Raw genomic sequence first — 17,125 nt, 5'->3', positions numbered from 1 at the left:
GACTGTACAACAGCCAACTTGTATGATACATGCAGCAACACATACATGCTAAGGGTTTTATAAACGGAACTACATCTAGGATACGAGATACTGAAACCATAGTAACAATAACTGAACAAAGTTTGGTTAAACGCCAACAAAACGTATCAGACACCAGCTACTCAGTGTTGCCAATTTGGGGGAAAAGTCGCTAAATCTAGGGTATTCGCCTTCCAGGATAACGACAAAAATATTTTTTTCCGATTAGCGACCATTTTGGTGATTTTGAATGACGATTTGGCGACTTACAAATCTAGCGACTTTTGCGCTGCGAACATCTTGTCATAAAATAAGTACTATTAACTCGAATCAGTTCAGATATATGTTTATTTTTCTTTTGCTTATTTGAATCAGTGAAGATGTTGACGAGCTGGGAAAGTACGTAACATTTATCTCTATATTCCCGCTTTGATTGCTGTTATCTCTTACCTTCTAACGGGGACAAATTCCAGCTTTTAATGTCGTTTAGTTTACAGAGCTTCCGTTTAGAGGCACAAATAATACATTACCGATAGCAAACAGATTATCTGTAGAAGCGTGAGTAGACCTTTTAGACCAATACTTTTTCTAGACCTTTAATTTTGCTCATTTTCCTAAACTTATTTTTGATTTTGCTGAAGCAAAATTGATCATAAAGTTAAAAATGTATAAAAGTGAAATTATTGTTAATTTTATATGAGTCTTTGAGTCTTTCATATACGTTTTTGTAGCGTAGATAGTACTATGGCTTGAATTGATCACGTATCTTACACACATACACACACACACGCACACACACATATATATATATATATATATATACATATATATATATATATATATATATATATATATATATATATATATATATATATATATATATATATATATATATATATATATATATATATAAAGGGACAAAGTTCCACGAAGTTTTTTTAGCGACTTTTCAAACATAATTGGAGTCATTTCATCTCCAATTTAGCGATTTTTTGTATCAACTTGTTGGCAACACTGCAGCTACTATTGTATTTCTCTAACCGTCTACTAAATATGAACAGCAACAGGCAACAAATCCTTAATTTGAAGATTATAACTGGACGATTATAGTAGCTTTAACCACACAACCAGTATAAAGTATATTAACTGAATGTTTTGTTCGCTTTTACTGATATAAAATGTTACTTGGTACTGAACGCAACCTAGTAACTGTTAACAGGTAGTTCTGCTAACATTTCTGATATCCAAAACATTTCGGTGCAGTTGCATCAAGTACGTGTAACTTTACTTTTGGCGCATCACTCGAAATAAATGTTTGAAAAATTTAATTCTTTCATGAATTCTCTTGTTAGCAAAATCTGAATTGTCAGATATCAAGGAAATCCTTAACAATGTTCGCAGTTCCAACGAGCAAATTGCCGTAGAAATTAAACAATTAAAAACGAGTGTATGTGAACTAACAAGTAGGTTCAACAACGTTGAATTACAGTTAAAAAAAAAAAAAAAAAAAAAAACATGTCTAGTGAAGTAAGTGATTTACGAGAATATGCGAAATATTTAGAAGACAAAATCGACTATCTTGAAAACCATTCAAGAAGACAAAATTTGGTGCTATATGGTATAGAAGAAAGTGCAAGGGAAACTTGGGAAGAAACCGAAACCAAAGTGAGAACAGTGATACAGGATAGACTCCATATTGAAGTACGAGACGACCTACAGCGAACGCACAGAGTGGGAAGGAAAGCGCCAGGAAGAAACCGACCTATTGTGTGCAAGTTTACTAGTGATAAAAAAAAGGAACTTGTGTTAGAAAGTAGGAGCAAACTTCGAGGCACTAAAATATACGTCTACCAAGATTATTCTAATAAGGTGCGTGACGAACGGAAGCAACTTCAATTTTACCTAGATGAGGCTAGAAGGAAAGGAAACTTCGCGTATATGCAATTTCGGTTTTTATTCATAGATGGGAAGAGATCCACCCTTTGGGACTTGAAACAAAGAGACCAGCAGCAAACAACAATGACTGCATTCCAAAGTGATAGTGTGCCACCTGAACAGCCCCGGCTAAAGAAATACAGCAGCTGAGTTCTGAAGGCGCCACAGGGAGCATGAAGAAGAGTTTATCTTCCCCTTCTTCGTCCAAGAACAAACCTATTGTGACAAACCCACTCAAGTGAAAAATGTGTATCAAGGACTCTCCATCTGTAAGTAAGATAATAGATGAAAATATGCATGTACCAGAATGTTAGAAATGAAGGTCAGTGACACGTTAACACAAATAGGTAGAACTAACTTGCAAATATATTTCCAGAATTATCGTAGCTTACGATGTAAAAGTGAAATATTTTATACTAATGCTTTATCTTCTAACTATGATATTATTATAGCTGTTGAAAGTTGGTTGTGTGAGGGTTACTATAATTCTGAATACTTTGATGACAGATACACGGTATTTCGTCAAGACAGGAACTTGAAACTATTTGGGACATCAAAGGTAGGGGGTGTAATAATAGCAATACATTCAGATTTCAATGTTCAGTTTGTTAATTCATATGATGCAGGATTTGAATGTATTCTAATCAAACTTATAAACAAATCATTAGTTTGTATATTTGTGCTTTGTATATAGGTCCAGAATCGAAAATAAGCACTTACGAATACTTCTATCAATTCATTGAAAGTAATTGCCCAGTGGGTAGCTCTATTCTCTGTATTGGGGACTTCAACCTACCGGAAATTAGCAATTCTATGTTTCACTTCACTCATTCCTCAACTAAATGTAAAAGCCTCCTCAATTTCCTGTCACTCTATAATTTAACTAAGCATAATAATATATAAAATACCAATAACCGTACACTGGACCTAGTACTCTCGAGTGCATGCGAAATTGAAGTAAACCGTGAAAATTCACTATTGGTGCCTATAGACAATCACCATCCCTCCTTAATTATAGCGCTTTCAGTTAAACGTTTTCCGAAACAAAAAGTAAACAATAGATCATCTGGTTTTAATTTTAGAAAAGCCGATTGTCATAAATTGTATTTAGAACTTTCAAAAGTTAATTGGAATTGCCTTTCATATTTAAATGACGTAAATAAAGCTGTAAAAACTTTTTGTCAATTAATTGACGACGTATTTAAACAATGCATTCTAACTAAAAAGAATCCCAGTAATAAAATCTTTCCTGTCTGGTTTAACTCAGAAATAATTCGAAAAATCAAACAAAAATCGTACTATCGCAAAAAGTGGAAGAACACAATAGACAATAATACATATTACCGTGATAAATTCTATAATTTAAGGACGGAGGTAAAGGCAAAAATTGCGAAAGCATACAAAGAATTCGTAGCTAACTCCGAGAATTGCATAGCATATGATCCAACAAACTTTTGGAATTTTATCAAAAATAAAACAAGGCATAGACAGCATTTTTGCTTGCCGCAAGCTTGCCTGTTGCTTTTATTCGATTTTATTTCGCTTTGGCTTAAACACAAAAGCTTATTTCTGCTTAGCGCAAGCTGTAGTGCGGGCAACCCACGCTTCACTTGCGAGATGCTTTTCTTTAGATTGAAGTAAAAAGCCAACGCGCGTTCGATTTTCAGTTGTTCTCAAAAACCACGTGACGCTGACCTCTTAACTTTCGGCGACAAGTTAGTGTTCACGTTGTTAGCGTCTTGTTAGCATTCAGCTTGAATAAAGGACAAACTTAATTATTTTTTTTTAATTGTGCCGTCTAGTACTCTAGTCCAACGTACCTATAATGTCGCTCTTTATTTCCTCATATTTCGGTAACCATGATGCATAACGAATTGTAGAATTTATGTATAAAGCATAAATGTGAACATAGATGGCAGCAGATTTGAGCCTACTTATTTTGCAAAAGAATACAGAACTGTTGCAGATATTTTAATATAAACTTCAAGTTTAACTTACAGTATAAACTTTATCTGAACGCTGTGTTTAAAGTATAAACATTTTTCTGCGTTTTTATATAAAAAGGTAGAAATTTCAAGTACTCGCGGCTAATATAACAACATACTAGATATTTGTAAGAAGCAACGGCCAGGCGCTGGAGTATTATCTACACATTCATTCTTCGCACATGCTTCTTTCCAACAAACTGGAAAACTTCTAAAACTCTGATGTTTCTGAAGCCCAATAAGCCTCCAACTGACACATTCTTATACCGTCTGATCCAGTTAACATCTACTCTCAGTAAAATTCTAGAACGTATCATTGTTAAGCGACTCGATCCGTATCTCGAAACTAAAGGTATACTTCCTATTCACCAAGCAGGCTTCCGACCTTCCTACTCCATCAACGATCAACTCCTTCGCCTCACCAATCTAATCACAACCCACTACAATTCTATCAAACCCTCTTGCCTTCTACTATTTGACTTGGAGAAAGCCTTTGACAAGGTATGGCATCTTGCACTTCTTTACAAACTTATTCACCTTAAATTTCCCACTGCTTACGTTCGTTTTATTTATCACTTTCAGGTCTGTCGCCTTTCTTACGTCTCCATCAACAATCAACTCTCTCATCCTATATTTCTTCTGTCTGGAGCACCTCAGGATTCTGCTTTATCACCTCTATTGTACATAATTTTTGTGGCCGATTTTCCTTCGCTTCCTCCTGACATTTATTTATTTCAATATGCGGACGATACTGCCTTTCTAGCCTTGGGTAACACTATTCGGCAAATTAATCAACATCTGCAAGAGACCATTAATCGCTTCACTCGTTGGTACACCACGTAGAACCTCTCTATTAATGCAGCGAAAACTCCAGCTATCACTTTCATTCCACCTCGCAAACGTTCTAAGGTCCATCGAAACCCGTCGTTACTCTCACTTCGGGTTCACGATACTCCCATCATTCCAACCAGAACAGTCACCTACCTAGGCATCATTTACGACACTCACCTAACCTGGAAAGCTCACCTACAGCACATCGCTGCCAAAGCCTACCAACGCCTAAATCTCCTGAAGCGCCTCACTGGTACGACCCGGGGACTCCAACCGACCATAGTCCTTAATACATACAAAGCATTCATGCGTCCAGTTCTCAGCTACGGCTTCCCCGCCTGGATTTCTGCACCAGCTTCCTTTTACGAAAAGCTGCGAATTCTTGAACGGCACGCATTCCGCATAGCCTACCGTATCCAGTTACCCAGCCCCACCAGAGAACTTTATGAACTCATCAAATTCCCCAGCATCACGTATCATCTTGAGTCTCTCTGACAGAAATTCATCTCAGTTCGTTACAGCTCTCAGCATCCATTACTCATGGCCAGTATGCATTTTCATGAACTTCATCCTGCCCGTCCTCGGTACGTTTACTCTCCACTTTGTCTCCTTTTCACCCTTTACTGCTACACTCTGCCTCCCGATCATCCAGATCGAGTCCTGTTACAAGACTATCAACTTCATGCCCATCTACCTCACATTTTCCCTTCATTTACTGCACAGTGATACCTCTTGTGCCTAACAGGGCTCCCATCGTCCTCATCAGCCTAGAGATGCCCCTAGGCAGAAGATAACACTCATTCGTCTTCCTAACATAACCATGTGTTGTCCCGTACATCGCACTTCATCACATTCTTCGCCCTCATTATTGTCTGATTAATACTTTACATGTTAATTATTTTGTATGTGGTCATATCAACTAATAACCATTTACTGTATCCGATTATGTCGCGTTCCCTTCATAGTTATTGTTATTGTATATATTTTATCATAGTCATTGTTATTATATATTTTTCTATGTGTAACACCTAATCTACATTGCAAGTTCTGTCTAATAAACGTAGAATACCTTTCCGAACGGTATGATTATGGTCGCAAAGATCATAATGTCCTGGTTCAGATAAATAAAAATAATATAGGATCCCTTACGAATATCACTTAGCCCAACCATTGTTCCTCTGAACCTAAACTATCCTCTCACATCCTATACCTAAAAGAGGGTGTAGCCCTCTAAAAGGATGCTAGCCTCCGGCTAGCCTTAATAAAAAAAACAGGCGCTGGAGAATTAAAGTAAATGCGGACAAAAGTTGCGCTGTCATCCACAGTAGAAGACGCATCCGCGCCCCTCGAAATCTAATATATGAGAACGCACACATTCCTCACGCCACGCATGCGAAATATTTGGGTGTGATTTTAGATCATGGGCTCACGTTCGCCCCACACATCAAAGATATAAAGCAACGAGCATTAGGAAATTCTCGGCATTGTACCCATTTTTCGCTGCAGTTCAATCTCTCGTGAGGTCCGCGTGCACATATTCAAGATGATAGTCCTGTCCACAGTTTCTTATGCATGTCCTGCCTGGCAACATGCTTCTAATAGCCATCTTCAAACACTCGACAGTGTGCAAACGAGAGCCGGTCGCATCATCACTGGTCACGACAGATATACACGCAACAGCCAAATTCTGGAAGATTTAGAGCTGCCTCCTGTTAGAGAAGTTCTACGGCATCTCCATCATAATTCTGGCATACTTTACCAAGACATGTTAATCCAGCTATGGCCACCATCGGCACCGAATGCGTTCTACGGAATGTTCATCGCACGCCACGCATTTAATATCTTTCCACAGCTCGTAATAACATTATCAGCTACTCTGCGACAGTTGCAGATGTAGACTACCAGACATAATAAAACAATAATAATACCCAACTAGCCACCTGCACATATATATATATATTCTTTATGTCATCTTATTCATGGAATCAGGGGCTTCGGCCCGATACTCTTCACAAAACTTCACCATTACCGTGACCGTGACCGTGACCGTGACCGTTGCTTGTATGAACTGGCCACCTGGAGCTCTAACCAGGTTGAAAATAGGGTATCCGTAGCTGGCGGAGAAAAATAAACGAGTCATTTAGGTATTCCATCCCCATTAGTTGAATTGATTCGCGCTCTTCGTATATACGGTTGGATTACTTGCCTCCTCGAAGTTTAGGAAACAACCGTCGAATTGTTTTTTCATATCTCCACGGAGGTTGACACTCTGATTTGGGTTTAACTGTTGACAACTTTGCTATTCTCTACGCTTATCGATTTATTTTGATACTCTCCTCTTCGGAGGTAGAAGTCCCTAACACTAGTTGACGACTTTGGCATCTCTACCGGCGAACGATTACTTGTTGTGCTTCCTCTCCGGAGGAACAGACAGCTTTCGAAACTGTAAACTTAGAGCACTGCTCTAAGAACATATCATTTATCGTAAACGTCACTACTTTGTGGTACGCTGGCGCCATCTCTCACTCTGGCTATCAAGACGGCTTCTCAGAAGACACCAGTCAGATCTGAGAAAGAGTCACAATTAACCAAAATTCCCGGTATCAGGGGCAAACTAAGCAGAGCAACTTACAAACCAGAAGACTTCCTTTTGCCTTTAGGCAAAAAGAAGCAACCAACCGCTCCAGCAGAGCTGAAATCAAAACTAACGAAGCAACCAAGTACCTCCCAACCATCAACGTCGAACAAATCGGAGGATATGGATTTTACAGTAGTGGGGATACTAAAGCGACGTAGGTCTTCTTTGAAAAACCTCAACAAGGCAGGAAAGCTAACTACTAGCGTCCAAGACTATCCGCCTCTTCCGACCAGCAACATGTTCGATGTGTTGACATCAGAACAAACAGATAACGTTATTGCCAACAAAAACAATGTTCCTATAAAAAAGCCATCCAATTTCAAGCCTCCTCCGATTTTTATACACGGAATTAAAAACACATATACCTTTATTAAGACCTTGACACGAGCATTGAAGGAGCCCCCTCTAGCTCACCCCAATAAGGAGCGCATTCGTATTCAAGCAGCAAACAGAGAGAATTATAATTCTATCAAGGCTTATTGCGAACAAACAAAAACTGAGTATGCTACAGGCGTGGCGAGAAATGACAGGCCTATTAAGGTCGTTGTCCGCAAACTGCCTATAGACACCGACTTAGACGATCTGAAGGAGGAACTATTGCATCTCGGTTACAAACCAATAAACGTCCACCAAATGTCTCGCAAAAGCAAGACAGATAACAAAAATTATGATGCCACTGTTTTTGGTTGCTTTGGAACGAACTGCAACTGTTAAGGAGATATATGCTATTACCAACCTACTTCATTACAAGGTCCACATCGAACCATACAAGCCTCCCTCAGTGCTGCAATGTTACAGATGCCAACGCTTGGGGCATTCACAAGACACCTGCCAAGCCCACCCGCGATGTCTCAAATGTGGGTAATTTTATTTCACCCAATCCTGCAGTAAAGCAGACTCCTCCACACCCGCCACTTGCGCCGACTGTCAGGGAGATCACCCGGGAAATTACCGTGGCTGTCCAGTCTTTAAATCCTATTCTGAGGCTCTTAAATTGCCGGCCCAACACCCGAGGAAACTTCGAGATAAGACCAAGAATACATTCAACAAACCATCAGAAGAGACAATGAAGACGCTGAAGCTTCCACTTTTCCCCACACCCAATCAGCTTCTGTCCAACAACAGGAGGGCCCGAAAGAAGACCTAGAATTAAAGTCCGTTCTTTCATTTCTCAAGGGTTTAGAATTACCAAAAATAATAACGCATATTAAACGTGGTATTACCCGTTTCCGCCAAGCAGCAGACTCAGATTCCAAGGCTGCAGCAGTAATAGAAACAATAGCGGAAATGGTTGATAATGGCTGTTTCTAAATCCAGCGTATTGTATCACACACTTGTCCTTGCTACGTGAAATGCAGATGGTCTCGAGGGGCAGAAACAAATGCTTATTAGATTTCTCACACACCATAGAGTTGATGTCACGTTTATTCAAGAAACACACTTTACTGCTCGTATCACTAGTTGGCGACTACCCAATTCCACTGTGTATCGACAGGATAGAGTGGGCAGACAGAAGGGAGGATTACTACTCATAATAAATAAGGCATTCCCCGTCAGGTCAATTACAATACCACCCTTATTAACTTTGGAGGCACTTGGTGCTGAGCTAATAGCTCCAGGCGTTCCATTAATATTGGTCACCGGGTACAGGTCCCCGGGTACACAACTAGAGCCCACAGACTTCGATATCATTGCTAACTTAGAGCCCAAAGTCATCTTAGCTGGAGATCTTAACGCTAGACATGGAGAATGGCACTCCATTACTCCAAACACTGCTGGAGATGCTGTACATCAATATCTACTCACGCCCAACTTCATCATCAGTGCTCCACCAGACCCAACTCATCATCCAAAATTCGGCGGACAACCCGATGTGCTTGACGTAGCCCTTTGCAAAGACGTATCCTTTACCGTCCATCCTTATGTCATTTCAGATTTAGAGTCTGATCACGATCCAGTCATTTTTCACGTCTCCCACCGCAGCATCGCCCATTCTGCCTCTGTCTTCAAGCAAATAGAAACTGACTGGGACGTATTTAAACAAGAACTAAACACCATGATCGATCTACGAAATAGGCCTGCCACCATTGTGGACATCGATCAAGCGGTCTCTCACATCACGCTAGCACTTCGTACAGCAGAGGCAGCGAGCTCTACTACCATAATCTCTCCAACGCAAACCAGTCAATGCGACAGTTTTCATTTACAACTTTATCTTCATCTGAAACGTTGGGCTAGACGTCGATGGCAGCACACACTATATCCCGCATATAAGACTTTGTGGAACAAACTTTGTATGAAGCTCAAGATGCTCACTACGCGACAGAATCAACAATACTGGGAAGACACTTTTCGAAATGTCACACTAAATGACCGTAAAATTTGGACATACTCCAAATCATTCCAACGTGCCACAAATGCTTCCAAAGCTAGAGTCATACAAGGACCTCAAGGACTCACTCAAGATCCTCAGTCGCAAGCGGACATTTTCGCTGACTCTCTGGAAGAACAGTTCCAGCCCAATAGAGCACGCCTCGATCCCCACCTGAAACAGTACATCCGAACTACTTTATATAGGATAAGTACGCAAAACCCTACACATGGCATCACCTTAGTAACACCCCGGGAAATAGAATGACATATAAAATATCTGCCGGCAAAGACAGCATCTGGGCCTGATGGGATTCGATCTGAGATTCTTAAACATCCAACTAGAAAACTACTGGTCTTTTTAACTTACTTATTTAATGCCATCTTTCAATTATGCTACTTTCCCAAGAACTGGAAGGAAGCTCGTGTCATCACAATCCCCAAACCTGGCAAGAATCCACTGCTCCCGGAAAACTACAGGTCGATAAGTCTCCTGATTGAGCAAACTCTTCGAACGGGTATTCCTCTGGAGGCTGAAACATCACGTAGATAATAGAAATCTTCTACCTTCCCATCAGTTTGGGTTTCGTGCTCAACATAGCACTACAACGCAACTCGTACGAGTAGTGGATCATTTAAGAACGGCTTTCAACAGGAAACAACACACCCTTGGAGTATACCTGGATGTATCAAAAGCCTTTGATAAAGTATGGCTAGCAGGACTATTATATAAGCTATACACCCAAGGTTTTCCAGATCGTCGTATACATTTACTACGTTCATATCTTTCTGACAGAAAATTTCATGTGTCTGTTGACGGTGTCAAATCCACGTCTAGATCTATCAAAACAGGTGTTCCACAGGGCGCTGTACATTCACCGCTTTTATATAATCTGTACACGACAGATCTCCAGACCTTACCACATTGCTTTTCCGCAACGTATGCTGACGACACTGCCTTTTTTACGACCAGCAGCTCACTTGCACAGTGTTACATCTACATGCAACGTCAACTCAACGGCTTTCAGGAATGGGCAAGGCGTTGGAGAATTAAAATCAAAGCAGACAAAAGCTGTGCTGTCATCCACAGTCGACGACGCATCCGCGCCCCTCGAAATTTAACGTATGAGAACGCACACATTCCTCACGCCACACACGCTAAATATCTGAGTGTGACTTTAGATCGTGGGTTAACGTTCGCCTCACACATCAAAGATATAAAGCAACGAACATTACGGAAAATATCAGCATTGTACCCCATCTTTCGCTGCAGTTCAATTTCTCATTAGGTCCGCGTGCACATATTGAAGATGATAGTCCTAACAACACTTTCTTATGCATGCCCTGCCTGGCAACATGCTTCTAACAGTCATCTTCAAACACTTGAAAGTGTGCAAACGAGAGCAGGCCGTATCATCACTGGTCATGATAGATATACACGCAACAGCCAAATTCTGGAAGATTTAGAGCTGCCTCCTGTTAAGGAAATTCTCCGACATCTCCACCATAAGTTCTGGCATACTTTACCAAGACACATAAATCCAGCTATAGCTACCATTGGAACCAAATGCGCTCTACGGAACGTTCATCGCAAGCCACGCCTTTAATATCTTTCCTTAGATCGTAATGACTTCAACATCAGCTACTCTGCGACAGTTGCAGATGTAGTCTCACAGACATAACAAAACAATAGTAATACCCAACCATCCACCTGCACATCTGAATATATTCTTTCTGCCATCTTACTCATGGAGTCAGGGGCTTCGGCCCGATACTCTTCACAAAAATTCATCATTACCTTGACCGTGACCGTGACCGTGACCATGACCGTTGCTTGTCACAACTAAACCGTAACAATTATGCTTATTTTGATGTTTTGCAGAAGCGGATCGGAGACTTAGGTGTTTTCACGGTTGTGCATTTACTTCAATAATTGGGAAGGTGAGGGGACAATATATTGTAGCATAGATTTAGTCAGACGGTTAAATTATACGGATTTCATACTGTTTTATCTAAATTCGCTTACTGCAAGCTTCCATATAACTTGTTTGGCGTGTGTTTCGCTTGCAATAAGCTTAATAAAGCTTGCCATTGATGAGAATACGCTTATACTTGGCTTGCGTTTGAGATAATTTGACTTGCGTTTAACTTGTGAAGACAAGCTTCCCGCAAGCCTTGCCCAGATGTAACTAACTAGCTTGCAGCAAGCTAATTGGCTTGCATAGTATAGCTTGCGGCAAGCTAATTGACCTTGCAACAGCAAGTTTGTGGCAACTTGCAGGAAGTTTAAATTGCTGTCTGGGGTGAAACAGGGATATTGCGGAGGCTTTTGCACATTATTTTAAGTCTGTTTACAATCATGAACCTGTGAGTTATAACACTGATGCTCTAATGTCACACGAACCTAGAAGTATATAACTCGATATTTTCCAAATCACTGAAATAACAATATCAGAAATAGAAAATGCCATTAAAAGGTTGAAATCTAGAACAGCGTGTGGCCCTGACGGTATCCCACCCTACATAATAAAGGGAACTATTGATATCATAAAACATCCCATAATATATATTATTAAACATGTCCGTAAAATATAATGTTTTTCCAGACCGATGGAAAGAAAGCTTGATTTGTCCTCTTCCAAAAATTAGCAATGCTAAAAATGTAGAAAGCTTTAGACCAATTGCAATTCTAACCCCATTTGCAAAAATTTATGAATATATAATACACAATCGCTTACTTAATCATGTTAGATAAAGTATCTCTGTATACCAACACGGATTTCTCAAGAATAAATCCACTTCAACTAATTTGACAATTATAACAAACTTTATATCTTCAGAACTAGACAAATGAGGGCAGGTGGATGTAATCTATACAGACTTTCAGAAGACGTTCGATTTAGTTAACCATGACATTTTGCTTGAAAAACTAGCTCTTATGAATCTTTGTAAGCAAGCATTAGTACTTTTCACGTCATACTTACGTGATCGTAAACAATCTGTAACTTACAAAGGTCATATCTCCAACAATGTTAATGCTACATCGGGAGTACCGCAAGGATCAAACCTTGGACCTTTATTATTCCTCATCACTATCAATGACATAACTAAGCACCTCAAGAAATCGCATACTTTACTCTTTGCAGATGACTTAAAATTATACAGTACAACCCCTCAAATCCGAACCCCGGAAATCCGAAAACCTGGCAAATCCGAACACGTTCTCACGAGAAAAAAAATAACTACAGCTGAAAATAAAAAAAAAATGATTTAATCACACAAATTGTCTTTTTTTTAAGGTTTTAACATTTTTAGACTTCATGCTTATTCTAAACCATTATCTAATTATATTCTTACAAGAAGACAGCTATAGATATGCGACAATTATTTTGAACATGAGTGTACACCCGCCAGTCAAGGTCACTGCCTTTTCGACCACTGGGCCACCCTGTCTAACCTCAGTCGTTGTTTAAACGCCAATTCAGTGACGAAATAAGTACGTAATATTATTTCCCGGGTAATCCGAACACCCCGAAATCCGAACAGGCTTCAGCCCCAATTAGTTCTGATTTGAGGGGTTGTGCAATATACTCAAATTAAATCACTTGAAGACTGTAAAAACCTCCAGGAAGACTTGGAAAATGTAAAACACTGGTGCCACGTGAATAAATTTAGTCTAAACATAACTAAATGTAAAGCTATTACATTTACTAGAAAAGGAAAATACATAAATTATAATTATACTATTGACTGTATAAATCTTTGTAGGCCGGAAACTGTTAAAGACCTTGGTGTTACCTTCGACCCAAAACTGACTTTCGCAAATCACACTGAAACTATTGCAAACAATGCTTATAAGAGTCTTCGATTTGTTTGTCGTGTAAGTAGAGACTTCCGTAGCCAAGTGACAATTTTGAAACTATATTATTCGTATATCAGATCCCAACTGGAATACTCTTCTGTTATTTGGACGCCTCATAATGGAAAATATATCCAAATGATTGAAAGAGTGCAGTGCAAGTTTTTTAAATTACTAATGTATAAAAAAACTGGAATGTACCCAGCATAATATCATACCCAGAACTAACAAACAATTTCAATATACCGACATTAGAGCAATTTAGGTATGTTAATGATTTAGTTTTTCTGCATAAAATAATAAATAATAAAATTGATTGCATAGAACTAAGTTCTAATATATTTCTGCATGTTCCGACGTCTAGAACGAGGTTAAGCAATAGTAGTACCATGTACTGTAAGAAAGCACGCACTGACATCCTGTATAAATCCTTTTATGGAGAATGAGCTCTCACTACAATAATATTGCAGAAAAGTGTGAAATGATAGATATATTCAATATGTCTGAAAAAATGTTTAGGAATACAATTTGTAGTATGATGAGCGGAGTTAATTAATGAAACAATGAAAATTTCTGTATGTTTTTCTTCTGTAAAAATAATGATATTTTACCATATATGTAAACAAACACTGTAAATGGGCAGGACGCCTGTTGTGTTGTTACAATAAATAAATAAATAAATAAATAATCCTGCTTTTCGTTTCTGCCTCTGCACGTGTCCAGAAATCAAATATCAGGAACTGTAAGGCCTGAGAAAGTCTTGAGATGTCATTCGGAAGCTATTGGATGCATTAGCTCACAAACATTTACCCCATCTTGTATTACTGCAGCCGTTGCTATTGCGCTCATGTAGATACTTGCTACTTAATGAATCTCAATTCATACAGAACCGTTGCAAACGTCCTGATTGGTGCAATAGTTGAGTGTTCCCTTCCCATTCTGTTTTATATTGATTGTTCAAATTCTTCCATTCAGTTATACCTAGTTTCGTAAAACTTGGCATGGACATTATTCGGTACAATACAATAGTACTGAGTGTCTCCACAATCCATACAACATCGTACTTCACTGTCTTGCCAACATTTTATATAGAATTCTATGTTTTCGTAACTTCCATTCAAAATAGCAGTACCAAACTTGACATAAGTGATATTTAATAGAGTGTTAACATATTGTGAGTATCCCCGTGGCCAGCACCCGATTGTCAGTGTTAACAACCTATTTTTATATAAATGAAAGCTTATGTGCCTAAAATGCTATTAAGGGACCTGAGGCTTCGCGATTGTTTGTAGAATTACAATGCTTTTGGGATGATTACCTTTTATGATGTACCGCGGGAGATGAAGGTGATCAACACTATAATTTTGCACTCCAACTATTTCGTTGTTATATGGAACAATGCCTACTTACATATTTCATTTTTTTCGACAGGTTCTATTAGAAAGATCTCCCCAAGCCTGACTGAAAAGGACATCAAAGACAGTATCAAGAACTGGCTGAAACACGCACCACAAAGATTTTCAGACGCCATGGCGAAGAAGAAACGGAACTAGTAAAAAGCGGATGTACTGAAAAAGATTGTTTATTTATGTTTATATTCTGTGAATAACTTTTATGTTCGCGTATAAGAAACTACTTACTTATTTGTTATTATTATAATTAATACTTGATTCCTTTTGAGCATGTTTAGATTTATAAGCTATAGACAGCTCAGATAACTTTTCTACTAAATGCATAATATTGCCATTTAGAGGCAAATTCGTTGCTTTTCCATTACTACACAGTTTCTAAATGTTGTCACATCACTATACATTAATAATTGGATTCTTAATCACATTATTTATGTGTATTTACAGTCACTTTGGATCAAGATTGGAGAGAATTTGCATCTTTTGTAATGCTCTATTGTGTTTTTGTTGTTCTAGATACTGTAGACAAACATTTTTTCCTGTTCCACATTTACAGTCCCTTTTTTTTTTACGTTTGGTGACTGAGAACATTTGTATGTACTTCAAAACTAGAAAGGAACACGTTTGTCACAAATATAGAATAACGAAAGGACAGCAAGGCATTCAAAGCTTCAAGCTATTTCCAATTTAGAGCCTGGAGATTGTTTCAAATATAATTTTATACATGTGTCTTTGCGCATTTCCACAATTTGGAAAGATTTACTACCGTCAATAAGGGTCCGCACTCACTAATTGAAGAGGTGAATTCCAAAGGAGCCTAAGTCATAAAAGTAAGTGTTTCAGGAGACGATTTTTTGTGTGTTTTTCCATCATTCTCTTCGTGTGAATGAAAAGTAATCTACATAAAAGTAAATTATAATTGCGTACTTTTCGTAAAATAACGGTGAAATTATTACCTATAGCAGGGGTTTTATAAGTGTTTTTAGGCATGAGTAAGAAAATAACTTCAGAGAATATTGTTGACTGTGGACATTTTGGAAAACAACACTGTTTTCTTTTGACAATAATTAATTTTGACTTATGGAGTTTTCCATGAAACTCAGTTCATTATACGGAGATGCTAAAATGGAACTTAATAGAGCCAATATCTCAAAATTGACAAAAAGTAACATAGGCTCTTTTGGAATCCACCCCTTCAATTACTACATAGCTTTATAAATTTTGTAAACAGCCACTTGGATAACATTTGTAGCTTTTTTTATGCACTGTTGTGGTTCCATTGCTGGCAGATAAAGGTAGAGAAGCATATTCTATTGTTCCACATTTACAGCTTTTTTTTGGGGGGGGGATCAATAATCATACACACAAAATTTCTCACTTCTTAAAAACATGGAGCAACAGAAAAGCAGGGCACTCAATCTTCACCCTGGTTGCCAAATTTTATATCTCATGTGTAATTTTGAACGATGTTCTCCTATGCAAGTTGTCAAACTTTTTGTAATATAGTAGAGCCATTTCTTACATCATTAATTAACATGACCACAAAAAAATAACAATCGACGCGACTGGGACTCAAAGCCGGATCTCCTAGCCAGTTGGCGGTCGGTTATGCTCATCATTACAGCACCACGACAACGCAGAAAATTGACGTGACGTGGTGGTGTAATAGACAGCATATCCAGCCGCCAACTGGCTAGGAGATCCAGGTTTGAGTCCCTATTGCATTTCAATATTTACCTAACAAGGGCGTTGTGAAAAACTGAAACAAATCTAAAATTCGTAATTATTTCTTGTGTAAGCACATTTGTATATAACTGACATTTGAAATAGTGTAGATACAGCGGGATTTAACAATAGATATGATCAGTGAACATCAAACTTCAATATTGAAAATTTTAATAATGTCTTTGATATTATTAACTTATTTCTACAAATAAAACGTTATTCAATTTTACATGTATTACTTTTATTTATACTTCCATTATTGTTTTTCAGTTCTGTGTAAGTTTTATCGGTATTTAACTTCATTGCATGGTCGAACATGAAAGCAATACACGCACTTACATTTGAAATTTTTAGG

The 17,125-nt window shown here is 38.4% G+C and overlaps 1 protein-coding gene across 1 annotated transcript; it reads left to right on the top strand.

The window, feature by feature from the left end:
- Nucleotides 1-1,533: 1,533 nt before the first annotated feature.
- Nucleotides 1,534-2,103, top strand: LOC145666034 (uncharacterized). Its single transcript, XM_081733135.1, has one exon. The coding sequence runs from the start codon at nt 1,534-1,536 to the stop codon at nt 2,101-2,103; it is 570 nt and encodes a 189-aa protein (XP_081589261.1).
- The last annotated feature ends 15,022 nt before the right edge of the window (nt 2,104-17,125 follow it).

The sequence above is a fragment of the Thermobia domestica genome, chromosome 12 (genome assembly GCF_964235325.1).
Source record: "Thermobia domestica chromosome 12, izTheDome1.hap1.1, whole genome shotgun sequence".
Classification (NCBI taxonomy): domain Eukaryota; kingdom Metazoa; phylum Arthropoda; class Insecta; order Zygentoma; family Lepismatidae; genus Thermobia; species Thermobia domestica.
Note: the sequence above shows the minus strand (reverse complement) of the source record. Positions and strands in the feature narration are given on the sequence as shown.

Bases quoted from the DNA above. Each gene is read 5' to 3' on its own strand.
- LOC145666034 (XM_081733135.1), top strand. From the start codon at position 1,534: ATGTCTAGTGAAGTAAGTGATTTACGAGAATATGCGAAATATTTAGAA.